Here is a 16,513-nt window from a genome sequence, read left to right as displayed (position 1 = left end):
TCCAAACTTTAAGAGCTTGTCCTGCAAAACTCGCTTTTCAGAATAAGCAAACTATTATTTGGAGGTGTCGAACGTCCTTTAACTTAAATTCTGTCTAATTTTGGTAATGATCGGTCAATCCGAACAGAAGTTATAAACAAATATAGACTTAGCATAGTACTGAAGTTCAAAAAAATTTCTAAACTTTGAGAGCTTCTCCTGCAAAACTCACTTTTTAGACTTAGCATACTTTTATTTGGAGGTGTCCATATGAACTCTGTAGAAACTGTTCTTAATGGTTAAAATAGCAAATCAAATGCGATTTTTATCCTCTTTTCTCGGTCCCTGTTCCATAGATACTAAACCGTTTAAAATTGAAGAAAACAATGGACCACAATAATGTAGCAAATATATCAGCAAACAACTTTCTGGAACACACGAAATGTCTTAGACCGGTTCTTAAATGTGAAAATAGCCAAAAACTTTTGAAAATTTTCGATTTTTATACTTTTTTTCTCCGATTCCTGTCCACAGATACCGAACCGCCCAAAAATTAAGGATACAGTCAACTACAAAAATGTACCTAAGATTTAAATAAACAACTTTCTGGAACATAAAAAGATTCTAGGAACGGTTCTTCAAACTCAAAATTCGATTATTTTAGATCATTTTTCCTATTCAGGTCCGTAAATAACAAACCTTTCAAATTTCCTCGAGTTTTGTTATTTCCACACCTGAGGTGGGGAAAAATAATTTAATTTTTGTGAATTTCAGCTTAAAGCATCATTCGGAGAATGTTCATATGTTCTAAAAAGTTGTTTATTGAAATCTTTTTTACATTTTTGTAGTTGACTGTATTCTTAATTTTTGGGCGGTTCGGTATCTGTGGACCGGAATCGGAGAAAAAAGTATAAACATCGAACATTTTCAAAAGTTTTTGGCTATTTTCACGTTCAACAACCGGTCATAGACATTTCGTATGTTCCAGAAAGTAGTTTGCTGATATCTTTGCTACATTATTGTGATCCATTGTTTTCTTAAATTTTGAACGGTTTAGTATCTGTGGAGCAGGGACCGAGAAAAGAGGATAAAAATCGCATTTGATTTGCTATTTTGACCATTAAGCGCAGTTTCTACAGAGTTCGTATGTTCTAGAAAGTTGTTTACTAAGATCTAAAGTACATTTTTCTCGTTGGCTGTCATCTTCAATTTTGATCGATTTGATATCTGTAGTCTAAAATCATAGAAAAAATTAAAAGGGAAATTTGACCTTGAAGGTGAGGTTGAATGGACGAGAGCAACAACTTTTCTTCTACGAGTAAACCCAAATTCTTAGCGGTTTAGAAGATATGTGCCTGACAAAATGATCCCTTTTGACATCAAGGCCTCAGGTCTTTGGGGGCCCATAACCGCGAAAGATGAAGTGATAGGGAAAAACTCTGGGACACGTGTCTTCTTATTTTTGGTCTTCTATCCCGCTGCGGTGTCAGAATATGGTTAATAATTTTTGTGTCGCACAGTGTTATAGTAACTAATTTTGATAGACTCGACATACCAAAAGAGGACCAACAAGGAAATGCAACTGAGAAACAACTAATGTCAAAATAGAAAGTCAAAGATAAAAGCAAAAGAGAACATTAAAACAAATATTTTTTTCACTCTCTTTAAGACAAAAACAGCATTTTTAAACTGACTATAAAAAGTCAAAAAAAAAAAATAGTTAGATATAAATTAGTCAAAAATAGTTGGTTTATAACTAGATAAAAGTAATGCAGAGATGGACAATTGTCCACTGCCTACCCTGCGGGAAAATAAATTAGTTTAAAAGCCGTTTATAACTAGTTTAAAAATAACCACAACTGGTTATTTTTCGATTATTTTCCATTAGACCAACTATTTTAACATGGGGATTAGGTAGGCAGTGGACAATCGTCTATCTCTGCATTACATTGAACTCGTTATAAACCAACCATTTTTGACTACTTTATATCTAACTATTTTTCGACTTTTTATAGTCAGTTTAAAAATATTGTTTTTATCTTAAAGATAGTGAAAAAAACATATTTTATTTATTTTAATTTTCTCTTTTGCTTTAATCTTTGCCTTTTTTGACACCATATGTTTCTCAGATATGTTTCCTTGTTGTTCATCTTTTGGTATGTCGAGTCTATCAAAACAAGTTTGTATAATTGTATGTTGCATTTATATCCAAATAATTACAAAAGTGTATATGAGAATTATTTGCGTCGAAACCACACTATTGAATTTTCAACTTTTTCAACTGCTTGATCTCTAGATGACTTTTCAACTAATTTGTAGTTGGTTGTAGAATAATGGCTTTGTAACTGACTATTTTCAAACTGGTTGATAACTAATAGAAAAGTAGTGCAGTTGTCCACTTTTTTAGTTCTCAATCTGGTTGATCTCTAGATGACTTTTCAACCAATTTGTACTTAGTTCTAGAATAATGCATTTATAACTAACTATTTTTTCAACCAGTTAAGAGAAGTCCCGCAGGGTAGCTTATCCCCATAATAAAATACTTAGTTGGTGTAATTGAAAATACTCGAAAAATAACCAGTTGTGGTTATTTTTAAACTAGTTACAAACTACTTTTAAACTAATTTATTTCCCCGCAGGAATGTTTCAATGAAAATATAAATATGTTTCAATAGAAATAATTAAATTCACTTGTCTGTATTTAGTTTCGTTTGGAGAAAAATAAAATATCATTAAAAATTATTTTACTTACATTTCCATAATTTCTTAATGTGGATGGACTCAAATTAAAAAGACGATTTAGGTGATTTGAAGGCGATGCTGAGCTGGTCGCTGGTGATATAGATGAAGCGATTTCTGCAAATATTGGGGAATGATCTGAAATGAAAAAATTATATTAGTAAATGTTTTTATGTTATTTACAGGGAAAATGTACATCATAAATTTTATTATAACTCCTCTTTTTAGCCATATAAGTCAACAACAATCATGAAATTTCGATGTTATAGGTATTGTTTTTATACCCTACACCACTATGTGGGGAGGGTATTATAAGTTGGTTTTGGCCAAAAAGTTTGTAACGCATCGAAATAATGGTCGTAGACCCATACTTATATATACCAAAATGAATGTCTCGACGAGCTGAGTCGATCTGGCTGTGTGTCCGTCCGTCCGTCAGTCCGTCCGTCCGTCTGTCCATCTAAACTTTGTAATCACGCTACAGGTCGCAATTTTGATCGGATCGTCACGAAATTTTGCATGTTGATGGAGATCCCGGAGGGGAAGAAGCCTATTGATTTTGGTGATAGTCGGATAATATTTAGGGGTCGGAATGGGGAAAAACTCATTTGGAGACAAATTCAAAGTTTTATTCTTTGTGAATATATCGGCTTCTAGTAGTGGTATTCCAACGGCAAAGCCTGTAAATGGAAAAAGAAAATATTACCTTTACATTGGTGTAAAGCAGGTTGGCGAAGGTGGTCTAACAAGGGAGATACCACAATAGTCGGTAATGCATCGAATTCTTCCAGTTTTTGCAATCAAGCTACAGGTCGTAATTTTGATCGGATGGTCACGAAATTTTGGTTGCTTATGGGTGTCCCAGAGAGAAAGAGGCATATTATTTTTGGTGGTAATCGGATTATATTCCCTAAAAGAAAAGTTTAGCATTGAAAAGCTTATGCACAGGGGTAGTGGTGTAGGGTATCACATGGTCGGCCCCATCCCGACTATAGCCTTTGCTCACTTGTTTAATATAGATCATGGGTCTTACCTTCACCGAATGTCTCTCTTTTTGTATGTCTCGGGGGCACTATAACTCTCGAACAGAACAATCAATTTTGTACAAACTTTACACAGGACCATGTCGATACACTTCTTCTGGTACCTTCCACACAAACATACATACATACATACATCATATTCGTTCCCCTCCTACAAATGTAAAATAATTTTGGCTTAAGTACCGCTTGAGGCCTGTTCGCAGATAAATTTTAATTTATTTTTCGGATAGTTATCGCATTATTAAATTGTGGATCTATACCGCCAGTTCCCTGTAGGAATGTTTTATACCCCTAGCGTAGACTGAAAATATGTATTGAAAATTGGGTAATACTGTTCTATTGGGGCTATATCAGAATGTAGACAAATTTCTGGGTGCAAGTTCTCTACACAAAAAAGAACACTAAATACGAAACTTAAGACATTTCGGCGTGATAAATAATCTAAAACCTTGAAAATACTGAAAATCAGGAAGTACCGTTCTATGGGGGCTAATCAAAACATGGATCTGTACTGACAAACTTCTGGGAGAAAGTTTCGTAGCCCCAACGAAGACTAAATACCAACGGTCATTTCGGTGTGATAAAGAGGCTACAACTTTGAAAATATCGGAAATCGGTAAGTATTCTTTTGTGGGGGGTATGTATAGCGCAAAATTTCTGGGGGGAAGTTCAGCGCTGCCAAGGAAAACTAAATACGAAATTTCAGCCATTTCTATGTGATAAAGGGGTTTTATGGGGGCTAATTGAGGCGCTCATCGCCAAAACGGCCTAACCCACATAGAAACAAGTAAAAAAGTATCAGTCGGCTTTGCCGACAGAGATATACCCTCAGCCTGTGCAAATTGAAACACTTTTTTCACCAAAAACTTATGTATTTAGGGGGTTTCAAAACAAAACAAAAACCGACAAAAATGTTGATTAGGATTAAAGTTCACAAATTTTGCGGAAAAGCTACTTAAAGGAATGGACCGACATTGACCATGGGGGTGTCATGGGGGGTTTTTACACCCTTCGGGCTGTTTTCTCAAGAAGTATGGACTTGCCCCTGAAACAACTTTTACCATCGTAATTGAGGCAGCAAATGTAAGTTGCTTCAACAAAAATCAAAGTGATTCAATAGCAGGTCTTAAAGTGAACTTATCCAAAATTTTGTGTGGGAGGTACGGGATGGAGTGGACAAATATAGTCCATATCCGTAACCAAATCGGTCACTCCCATCAAGAGTTTTCGTGCGCACAATTTTTCCAAATATTTTTGAACTTTTGTGGGGTAGGTACCTGAAGTAGTGGACCGATATGGCTTATCTACGAACTTAAACTAAAGTTGGAAACAATATTACGAAGGCCAAATTTTGGCCGGAATTGGCATTTCCGTTCGAGGGCTTGTTTTTCAACTTTCAGGTTATTTTTTCAGGAAGTATGGACTTGCCCCTGAGGAAACTTGTACCTTCGTATAGGGGACAGTGAATACAAGATGTTACAACAAAAACCAAGGCGATCCGAGAGCAGGTCCTAAACTGAACTTTTCCGAAATTTTGTGTGGGATGTACTCGAAGGAGTTTACCGATTTAGTCCATATTGGAACTTCATTTAAGTCTGGTAGAAAATTTCATAATGTGCAAAGTATGGACCAAATCGGTTACTCCCTTCAAGAGTTATCGTACGCACAAATTTTCCGAACATTTTCGAACTTTTGTGGGGGAGGTACCGGACGGAGTGGACCGATATAATCCATCTTTGAACTTGAACTAAGTTTGTACAAAATATTACGAAAGCAAAATTTTGGGCCAAATCGGCAGATCCGTTCGAGAGTTATCTTGCGCTCCAACCACTACACACGGTGTCATAGGGTTTTTTGTAACTTTCAGGCTATTTCCTCAGGAAGTATGGACTTGCCCCTAATGAAACTTACAGCGTCGTATAGAGGACAGCGAATACAACTTGCGTAAACAAAAATCAATGCGATTCGAGGCCAGGTCCTAAACCAGGTCCTGTGTGGGAGGTACCCAAAGGAGTGGACCGATTGAGTCCATATTGTGGACCGATTGAGTTCATGGTAGAAATTACACGATGTGCAAAGTATGGACCAAATCGGTTATTCCCTACAAGAGTTATCGTGCGCACAAGTTTTGCGACAATTTTTGAACATTTGTGGGGGAGGTACCTGAAGGAGTGGACCTATATGGCCCATCTTCGAACTTAAATCGAATCTGGACAAAATATTTCGGTACCCAAAATTTCAACCGAATCGATTGATCCGTTCGAGAGTTATCGTACGCACCAGCCAGACAGACGGACAGACAGACAGACGGACGGACATTGCTAGATCTACTCAAAATTGTCTGAAACGGATATCGTACAAACATACTTGGGGTCTAAAACCATTATTTCGATGAGGCACATTTTTGGTCGTATCAAAGTGTAAATACCCTCTTTGGCCTAAAGGCTGAGGGTATAATGATTCTGAGAAAAACGAAGTTGAAAGAAAACAAGTTTTTAAAATATTTTTATAATTTTTTTATTAATCATAAATACGAGCCCTAACCACTATTAATTCGTACATCACGTATTTTTTCACTATTTAACATGAAACTTAATTAACGTCAAATATATGTCTAAAGAGAATAGATTTTCATAAATTTTTGTAGGATTAATTTTTCAGCCACAATAATGAACTGGTAAACTTTTTTCCATCGATTGGAAAATAATTGTGGCCTGTAGAGCGATTTTCGGAAAATTAGTTTTTGGTCCCCATACAAAGTTCTATGAAAAATAAAAAGCGGCCAGAGAGCACGGGTTATCGTTAACCGATCGTCATAAATTTTTGTAGAGATCATTTTTTAGCCCCAATAATGAACTGCTAAAGTTTTTTCGTCGATTGGACAATAATTGAGGCCTTTAGAGAATTTTCGTGAAAATGCACCTTTGACCCCATACAAATTACTATGGAAACAAAGATCGCTCGGTAAATACGGGTTAACGTTAACCAATTTCCGTAAAATTTCATATGTAAGGTTTTTGGATCAAATCGAAACAAATTTAGGAGGTAGGAGCTCCAAAATAAAAATATTTTGTTTTTTATGGGTCGCCCTAATATACATACTTTAATAACACATTGTTGAAATATGCTCTGTGTACGAATTAATAGTGGTTAGGGCTCGTACATATTAGTTGTAATATTTGTTTTAGGTTAATTATTAGGTATAAGTTTAGATAGATAAAGACTGTTTTAAACAGATAATAAAAAAATTAAAATGGCTTAGGCCGTTTTGGCATCCATTTAAAAAAAAATATTTATAGAACTGAGGGGTAAGGCCATTTCCATTTATTAAAACAACAAAAGTTCTAATTGATGCGTTTTATTTGATGCATATTAATTATAATTATTGGTCTTCTTCCTGGATATCTTCATCTTCGGCTCTCGAATTTGTTTTTAAATTATTATAAAATGCATGATTTATAGGAAGTATTATGAACCCTTTGAGATTCTGTAAATCCTTAAACTTTGCAGCTTCAATGAATCTTCCTCCCAGATAAAGCGGTTCCAATTCTAAATTTATGTACTTGCTGGAGTTTCTTTTTGAAATATCAACTTCTTCACCTAAAACATTTACATATGTTTTATTTTAAAGTTTTTGCCTTTTTTAGGGGCGAAGGTCATTATTTGTGAGATTTAATTAATTTAATTAATCGAGTTTTTTTATGACCTAAGGAGATTACATTGAAAAATTGATATCTAGCATATGTCATTTGAATATTTGTATTGAATTATAAATGGCTTCGCATTTTGGAATCGAAGACACTGAATATTAAGCCATTCAACGTTTGAAGTCTTGTCTTCGGAGATATTTCTTTTTGATACTAGTTTCTCAACAGAGGATATGCTTTTTATTTCATCTTTCGTTATCTACTACTACTAAAAATTTGTGGTCTATCCGTTCCCCTGAGAAGTTCGAATTATTGACCATGTATGTATGTGCAAATAGTGTTCATTCTTATGTTACGGTTTTGGCCACCACAATGATCGCTATACATATTAACTTCTTACATTCTACATTGACGCCAGGGCGTAAGTCGGCTTTATTACTTAACCTCTGGTTTTTACTTACAAATTCTTCTCGAAAATTTATTTTTATATTATTTTTCAAATATACTCCTGACTAAAACGTAACATGCGTTTTTGGCCTAACCCGCATTCGATTTTGCCTATGTGGCTTAGGCCATTTTGGCGTCCACAGTTTTTGGCATGTAGAATAACATAGGGTTAACCTATGCAATTGGGGATTTTTTTAGTATATATTACAACAGGATCCGGTTCGAACAGCATAGTCAGTTCGATTTTTTGATAATGTGGGTTAGGCCGTTTTGGCGTTGAGCGCCTCATTTCAAAACGTGAAAGTTTTGTAGCCCCAAATAAGACTAAATACTAAGTTGCAGCCATTTTGGTGTGATAATGATGCTAAAACCTCAAAACTGAAAAGGTGGACGGATATATCCTATTTTCAATACCAAACATCTATCTTAAATATTGCGAGCTGTGACAGACGGACGGTCATGGTTGTATCAGCTTAAATTTTTTTGCTGATCAAGAATATAGACAAAGTTTATTACAAAAACGATCCTTTAATATGCTTCAAACTGAACATGAACGATCATGTTAAATTTTTGTGAGTGAGGTACCCGAAGGTGTAGTCCGATATTAAAACTTATTCAAACATGATATACATACAGTGGCGCCCAGCTAATTAGGGACAATAAATTTAGTTTAATTGATTACTTTATTTCATTCAAAAATGTGAAGACTTTTGTGAAATAAATTTTGTATATAAGGTATTGGTATAAGCACTATCGAGTGACATCAAAACATTCTGAGATTCCCCATATGTGGAGGAAGGACATCCCACTTTTCAAAAAATGGTCCATATTAGCCTGGCCAGCTAATTAGGGACATTAGTAGTAAAATCAACTTAGCGTTAATTGGAACACACTTTTATACCAGAATTGGTTGTATTTAGTTAGGTAATAGTGTATTCAGATGATTTCATGCTTTACCCCCACCACAAGTCCTCAGTCATTGGGCTAAAGAGGGTCCGGCTGGCTGGCTTGTGCGCACTATAACTCTGGAACGAAGCCACCGATCAGGTTTAAATTTGGCATTCGAGATTTTTTTTTTCAAACTTAGTTTAAGTTCGAAGATGGTCTATATCGGTGATCCAAAAAGTTCAACAATTATCGCTAAAATGTTGCGCACGACAACTCCCGAAGGGAATAACCGATTCGGTCATAATTTCGCATATGGTAATATTTTTTCCATGCATAGAACGGGTTCCACACAAAATTCGGAAAAAGTGAAATTTTACAGCTCCTTTCGGATCGATTTGAATTTCTTTCAGCAGTTTGTCCTACGGGCCCTTTTACGACGGTACAAATTTAGTCGGGGTCAAGTCCATACTGGGATAATGTCTTAAAAGCTCCAAGAAACATTGAAAAATTTCTACTTGAAGGCCCTGTTACAACGGCGCAACTTTTTTTTTGGTAAGTCCACTCTTCCCGAGGTAAAGGCCCAAAATCTCAAAAAAGCCTGCCGATAACAACTACATTGGGTAGCACGTAAGATAACCGTCGAAGGGAGAAATCTCCCACTCTCTCTCTTTTATATGTTTGGCAACATGTTTTGTGTGCGGCCCTAGTTAAAACGGTACAATTTTTTTCGGGGCAAATCCATACTTCCTGAGAAATTGGCTCAAAAACTCAGAAAGCCCATAGAAACGACAGAAGTATTGTGTTTGCTTTTTTCATTAGGTCCGAGGCTGAGGGTATATCTCAGTAGGCGCAGCTTACTGATACTTTCATACTTGTTTCAAGCAATCTTAAGCATAAGAATAAAACATACGATTTTCGAGGTCCATAAAATTGAAAAATTCTGATCAATAACTTCATTGTTTGAGCCAAATCACCTTCCATAGAGCGATTTCCTTAGCTTTGAGTAATGGAAATAATGGTCAGTGTGGGCAAAATCCGGGCAACATGGTGCATTTTTCCATATTTTTTCGTTTTTAATCAATAGAGCGAAAACGTGTCATGCATTTTTGAGCTTTGAAAATATTGTATTTTATATAAAAAATCAAAGAAATATTGATCCACTCTCGTATTTTAAAACTTCCCGGGAAATACCGGATTCCCGGGAATGACGATTTTATGATTCCCGTTTCCCGGGAATGATAAAAACCGGGAAAACCCAAAACCCTATGCACCACGAATATGCAGATTTTTTGGCTCTTTAAACAAACATGATATTTCTAGTAACCCCAAACATCATTCCGAACCATACACTGCAATTACCGCTCCATACAGGGTGTACATTTATCTTTAAATTATTTATTAACCAGTTTGGATGAGGTACAAGGGTGAAGATCCTATTTTAAGGACGAGATATGAGGCTTTTTTAAATCAAAAAATATGGTAATCTGGTCATTAGCATGTTGACATAATGTGTTAAAAATATTTTGCATACAAAAGCTAACACAAGGATCCCTGGGGCTTCCATCAATGTTGGGTGTTTTTCATCCTTTATAAAAATTGTGCATGTAAATGATCCCTCATCTAAATTTTGGTCAATTTTATAGGTAGAGGCAAAATATTTTTTTTACATAATGTCGGCATGCTTATGACTAGATAACCATATTTTGTTGCCTTAAAAATGCCTCATAACTCATCCTTAAAATAGGATTTTTACCCTAGTAACTCAACCAAACTGGTTAATAAGTAATTTAAGGAGAAATATACACCCAGTAAGGAGAGGTAATTGCAGTGTATGGCTCGGAATGTTGTCTGGGATTACTAAAAATATATTTTTTTATTAAGAACCAAATAAATATCATATTTGCTGAATTAACGGAAGATAAGACCTAAAGCACATTATTAGCGATTATAGTAATACTTCGGTCCCTTAAAGGACTTGCGGTGGGCGCAAAGCATGGAATCAGTTGAAAACACTATAAACTAACTAAACTTCGAAATGTTCTGCAAAAATGTCGCTCAGAAAAATGTTAAGTACGGCTCTCATTAGTCATTTTTGACATTTCCCCCTGTTTGCTCAGAAAAAAAACTGTGTTTTGTGTTTTTGTATGTTCTGTAACGAATATACAAAAAAAACAATATATGCACTTTTCTGAACAAAAACAGGGTAAATGCACATAACGACCACGAAAACGCGAAAAAATAGATTAGTTATCAATGAGAGCCGTACCTAAAATTTTCTGAGCGACATTTTTGCAGAACATTTCGAAGCTGAAAAACGTCATCTTGTGGTACTTTTATAGCGGCTCTTAAAATAAAGGACGAAAAGGACTTTGAATGAAGCGAGTTAGAAGGTCGAAGTGCTCTACGAAAATAATTCTCATTCCCCTGTCTGGGGAAACGATGGCATGACGTCACGAAACGAAAACAGTTGGTCAAGTGACGCCACCGCGAAAATATACGAGTATATAGGAGCTATATCCAAATCTCAACCAATTTTCAACAAAAACTATAGCGTTCGTTAATTACCGTCCTTAATTTTCAACAGGATACACAAATACATGGACAGACGGAAAATTGAAAAGGAGACAGAAGTTTTAGTTAATGGCTTCAAAATAGGTGCATTAGGGTTGTGACTTTTTGACTTTTTTTCTCAAAAATGATTTCCTTTAGTAAGAATAAATGAACTTTTGCCTATTAATTTCTAAAATGACGTTTATTCTATTTAAGTATTAAAAACGGTCACGCACAAACAACTTAAAAAAATTTAAAAAATACTATGAAAAAAAAAAATTTTTTTTTTTGAAATTATTTCCTGTTGCATGTACAAATGACCTATTGGTTATAATTGACTATAATAAATGTTATTCCATTTAAATATGGAAAAAGGTCCCGCACAAAACCACACTTAATTTATATGATATCTGAATTAAAATGATATATGTATATGTAATGATATGTTTATAAATTTAGTGAAAACACGTAAAAAAGTGTGAGTCGGCTTTGCCAACAGAGGTATACCCTCAGCCTGTGCAAATTGAAACCATTTTTCCCAAATAAACGTAAGTATTTAGGTGGGTTTTTAAAATTATATGCGTAGAACCGACAAAAATGTTGATTAGGATTAAAGTTCAAAAGTGTTGCGAAGGAGGTACTTAAAGAAATGGACCAACATAGTCCATTATGGAAGTGGATCTTATTTTGGGAGTCATATCTTTTCGATAGATATCGAGCCCACTAGTCATTTCAGTTTGGACCAGTATGCCAGGAAGCATGGACTTGTCCACGGAAAACATAATATCGCTGTAAAAAGGACCACAACGAACAGCATCGGTATAAATTTCAAAAGGATCTTCGAACAGACCCTAAACTGCACTTAGACACAAATGTTGAACTTTTGTGGGGAAGGTACCCTAAGTAGAGGACCGATGTGGGCCATTTTAGAAGTTAAACTAAATTTGAACAAAACATTAGGAGATCAAAAGTTTGGTCCAAAATGGTTACCCCGTTCAAGAGATATTGTGCATACCATTTTAGTGACTTTTACAAAATATTGGGGGAAGTACAGGAAGTTGGGAGCCGGTATTGCCCATCTTCGAACTGAAACTAAGTTTCGACAAAATATGACGTAGGCTGAATTTTCGACCAAATCGGTTGATGTGTTCGATAGTTTTCGTGCTCTCCAGCCACTACATATGGTGACATAGAGGGTTTCTACACCTTTCGGGCTGTTTTCTCAAGAAGCATGGACTTGTCCCTGAGAAAAAAAATTACCGTCGTATTTGAAGCAGCAAATGCAAGTTGCTTCAAAAAAATCAATGTGATCCGAGAGCATGTCTTAAAGTGAACTTAGCCGAATGATCTATATTTCGTAGATATCTTAGGATGCGTAAAGTATGGATCAAACAGATCACTCTCTTCAAGAGTTATCGTGCACACAATTTTTCCGAGCATTTTTTGAACTTGGGCTAAATCGGTTACTCCCTTCAAGAGTTTTTGTGCACACAAATTTTCCAAACATTTTCGATTTTTTGTGGGAAAGGTACCAGAAGGAGTGGGCAGATATAATCCATCTTCGAACATAAACTAAGTTTGGATAAAATATTACGAAAGCCAAATTTTGGACCGAATCGGTTCATCCGTTCGAGAGTTATCGTGCGCTCCAGCCAGCCAGACAGACGGACGGACGGACATGGCTAAATCAACTTCAAATTCTCTGAAACACATTTCGTCTGAACACACTTGTGGTCTAAAACCATTATTTCAATGAGGCACATTTTGCCCATATGAAAGTGTATATACCCTCGTTAGCATAAATGCTGAGGGTATAAACAAAAGGTAATGTCTGTCATTTTGGTTAGTTCGTATGGATCCAAAACTTATTTTCAGTTATATATCTGCTTATAGTTACCTCAAAAGTTTGTCAAAAAGTCTAATATAGAAATATTTTTCAATGACTCTGGGCATGAGCTTTTTTTTATCGAATCACCTTATTGTTAAGATTTTATTGATTCACTTTGGCAGTTTTGTTGAGATGTGTGTTTTACTTACTATTTATATGTAAGTCTAGCTTAATCTCATATTTGTTGTTTTCAAATTTAAAAACAACAAGTTTAAAGTGGGATGTAGTTAAAATTGATTACTTTTGGGGATGGCAGAGAAGACTAGTTTCGTCCAACGCCACTTGGACTCATCAGTTCTCTTAGTTCTTTGTATTGAAACAAACAACCCTTCCCCAATTTTATGACGACTCGAGCTCAAGAATAAGTGTGACTGATGAATTCGTTTAAATGCGAATTCAATCGAAACATCTAAAAACTCTCTTAACCGCATATGTAAACCAAATTAACTACTCCCACTGTTGTTGTTATTTTTCGACAACTATCAAAATAGTTATGTGCATTCTCTGCGATGTGGATACACATGACAGTGGGAGTAGTTACTTTGGTTTACATATGCGGTTAAGAGAGTTTTTAGATGTTTCGATTGAATTCGCATTTAAACGAATTCATCAGTCACACTTATTCTTGAGCTCGAGTCGTCATAAAATTGGGGAAGGGTTCTTTGTTTCAATACAAAGAACTAAGAGAACTGATGAGTCCAAGTGGCGTTGGACGAAACTAGTCTTCTCTGCCATCCCCAAAAGTAATCAATTTTAACTACATCCCACTTTAAACTTGTTGTTTTTAAATTTGAAAACAACAAATATGAGATTAAGCTTGACTTACATGTTGTTGGATCGAGTTTCATGGGTTTTACTTTATGCCATACTCGTATTTTCGTTTCCATAAATATATAAAACAAAACAAAAATACAACAACCAAACTTACCTCCTACTGCTGGCGACGAAAATTCCTTGGTAAATGCAAAGAAATCGCTGTTATTGCACAAATCCGATGAATTTAAAGTTATGCTGGGATTTCGTACCCTTAAAAATTGTCCACTACTGGCAGTGGAAGGTGTGGCGGTGGTACAATTTGAATTATTTATCACATTTGGTAAAGTATTCGACTCCAGTGGTGAGGCTGATTTCGGTATATGTGAGTGAGATAAGGACGAAGAGCTGTTGACGAGGGTTGGGGCTGGAGATGGCATAATTTGTGGAGTTGTATTGGAAACTGATGTGTTACGTTTTAATATTGGAGCCGGGGGCAGTTGTGACGGCGAAGAGTGGCGAAATTGTGAAATGCCGCTTTGATTATTTGTGTACGACAAGTCACCCTGTTGTTTGGGTATGGCTAAACGCAAAGTTTGTCTGGCTGCTAGCCTACGTGCAGGCGCAAATTTATTTTGTGTTATTTGCTGTTCGGTTCCATTGATTTGGTTCGATGATGTTGAGGTTGGAACCGGTTGAGTTTTGCCATGGTTAAAGTCATGGGTTTGATTGTTTGTGGTGTTGTTTGTTGCCGGCGTTTTTGAATTGTGAAGATAATTATGATGATTGCTCAGTGGCGGGGCGTTGCTAATTAAATGTGAGGAATTCATTGTGGGGTTTGTCTCTGAGTATGGGTGGGTGGGAGATATTGTTAAGAGTGTGTTTTATTATTCTCTTTGTAAAATTTTAAGAGATTCTTTTGATTATTTGTATGCATTAATTATTTTGGTTTTTTGTTATGGATTTTTGTTGTCTGTAATTTAAGCAAACACGTTTTACTTGTCGCATACATTAATCGGTATTATAATGGTTTTTGTTTTTCTCTTAATTTATTTGTGTAATTTCATAGGTGGCGCTTAAGATTTCTTTGCATATTTTCTATGCAAAACTTGTAAACGCTAACAACAGCAACGCAATAAATTAACTCAGTTATTTAATTATCCATTTGAAAAATATGTCATATCTGAAAAGATAAAATAAATAAAATAGATTTAATATAATATTTATTATGTATGTATATTTATAATTGAAAAATATGTACATTAAAAGTGTTTATACAGTTAGACAACAAAAGTATTGCAAACTTGTAAAATAATTCATATTAATTATTTGTTTATGGCAACAAATTATCTAAAAAATGTTTTTTTTTTTGTGAAAATCTCTTGCTATTAGTCCTCAAAACAAGATTAAAAATATACAAAGATTTTATACCCTCAGCATTTATGCTAACGAAGGTATATACACGTTCATACGTGCTTCATCGAAATAATGGTAGACCCCAAGTATGTTTGGACGAAATGTGTTTCAGATAATTTTGAGTCGATTGAGCAATGTCCGTCCGTCTGTCTGTCTGGCTGGCTGGCACGAAACTCTCGAAGGGATAAACCGATTCGGTTAAAACTTAGTTTAAGTTCGAAGATGGGCTATATCGGTCCACTCCTTCCGGTACATCCCACACAAAAGTTCGAAAATGTTCTGAACATTTGTGCGCACGATAACTCTTGAAGGGAGAGTAACCGATTTGGTTCATACCTAGCACATCGTGAAATTTCTACTAGACTTAGATAAGGTTTCAATATGGACTCAATCGGCTCACTCCTTCGGGTACCTCCCACACAAAATTTCGGAAAAATTCAGTTTTGGGCCATCTATCGAATCGCTTGGATTTTTGTTTTAGCAACTTGTATTCACTGCGCCCCATATGATGGTACAAGTTTTATTAGCGGCAAGTTCATACTACCTGAGAAAATAGCATGAAAGTTGCAAAAAAAACCCCTATGACACCATGGATCTACCGATTCGGTCCAAAATTTGGCCTTAGTAATATTTTGTCCAAACACAGTTTAAGTTCGGTAACTCTTGAAGGGAACTTTACACATCCTAATATATCTACCAGATATATGTAGATCAGGTTCAAATATGGACTATATTTGTCCACACCATCCGGTACCTCCCACACAAAATTTAGGATAAGTTCACTTTAAGACCTGACATCGAATCACTTTGATTTTTGTTGAAGCAGCTTGCATTCGCTGCCTCAATTACGATGATAAAAGTTTTTTTTTTTCAGGGGCAAGTCCATACTTCTTGAGCAAACAGCCCGAAGTGTGAAAAAACCACCTATGGCACCATATGTAGTGGCTGGAGATCCACTTCCATAATGGTCAATGCCGATCCATTCCTTTTAGTATCTCCTCCGCAAAACTTTTAATCTTTAATCCTAATCAACATTTTTGTCGGTTCAAACACCCAAAATTTTTAAAACCCCCTAAATACATACGTATTTTGGGGAAAAAATTTTTCTAATTTACACAGGCTGAGGGTAGGGTATATCTCTGTCGGCAAAGTCGACTGATACT

General features: G+C 35.6%; 1 protein-coding gene across 5 annotated transcripts in view; it reads right to left on the bottom strand.

The window, feature by feature from the left end:
* The window catches only part of Sarm (sterile alpha and armadillo motif), a 374,264-nt gene that overhangs the window by 238,008 nt on the left and 119,743 nt on the right, over positions 1–16,513 (bottom strand). For all 5 annotated transcript variants that reach the window (XM_073980092.1, XM_073980094.1, XM_073980109.1 and 2 more), the window contains 2 exons: positions 14,110–15,117; positions 2,732–2,856 (listed from right to left, as the gene is read on the bottom strand). In XM_073980092.1, coding sequence (XP_073836193.1) covers positions 2,732–2,856; positions 14,110–14,764 — 780 coding nt within the window. In that variant the 5' untranslated portion in view covers positions 14,765–15,117. The remainder of the gene's footprint in view (positions 1–2,731; positions 2,857–14,109; positions 15,118–16,513) is intronic.

Source organism: Musca autumnalis, unplaced genomic scaffold (assembly GCF_047663935.1).
Source record: "Musca autumnalis isolate F117 unplaced genomic scaffold, ASM4766393v1 scaffold_4, whole genome shotgun sequence".
Classification (NCBI taxonomy): Eukaryota; Metazoa; Arthropoda; class Insecta; order Diptera; family Muscidae; genus Musca; species Musca autumnalis.
Note: the sequence above shows the minus strand (reverse complement) of the source record. Positions and strands in the feature narration are given on the sequence as shown.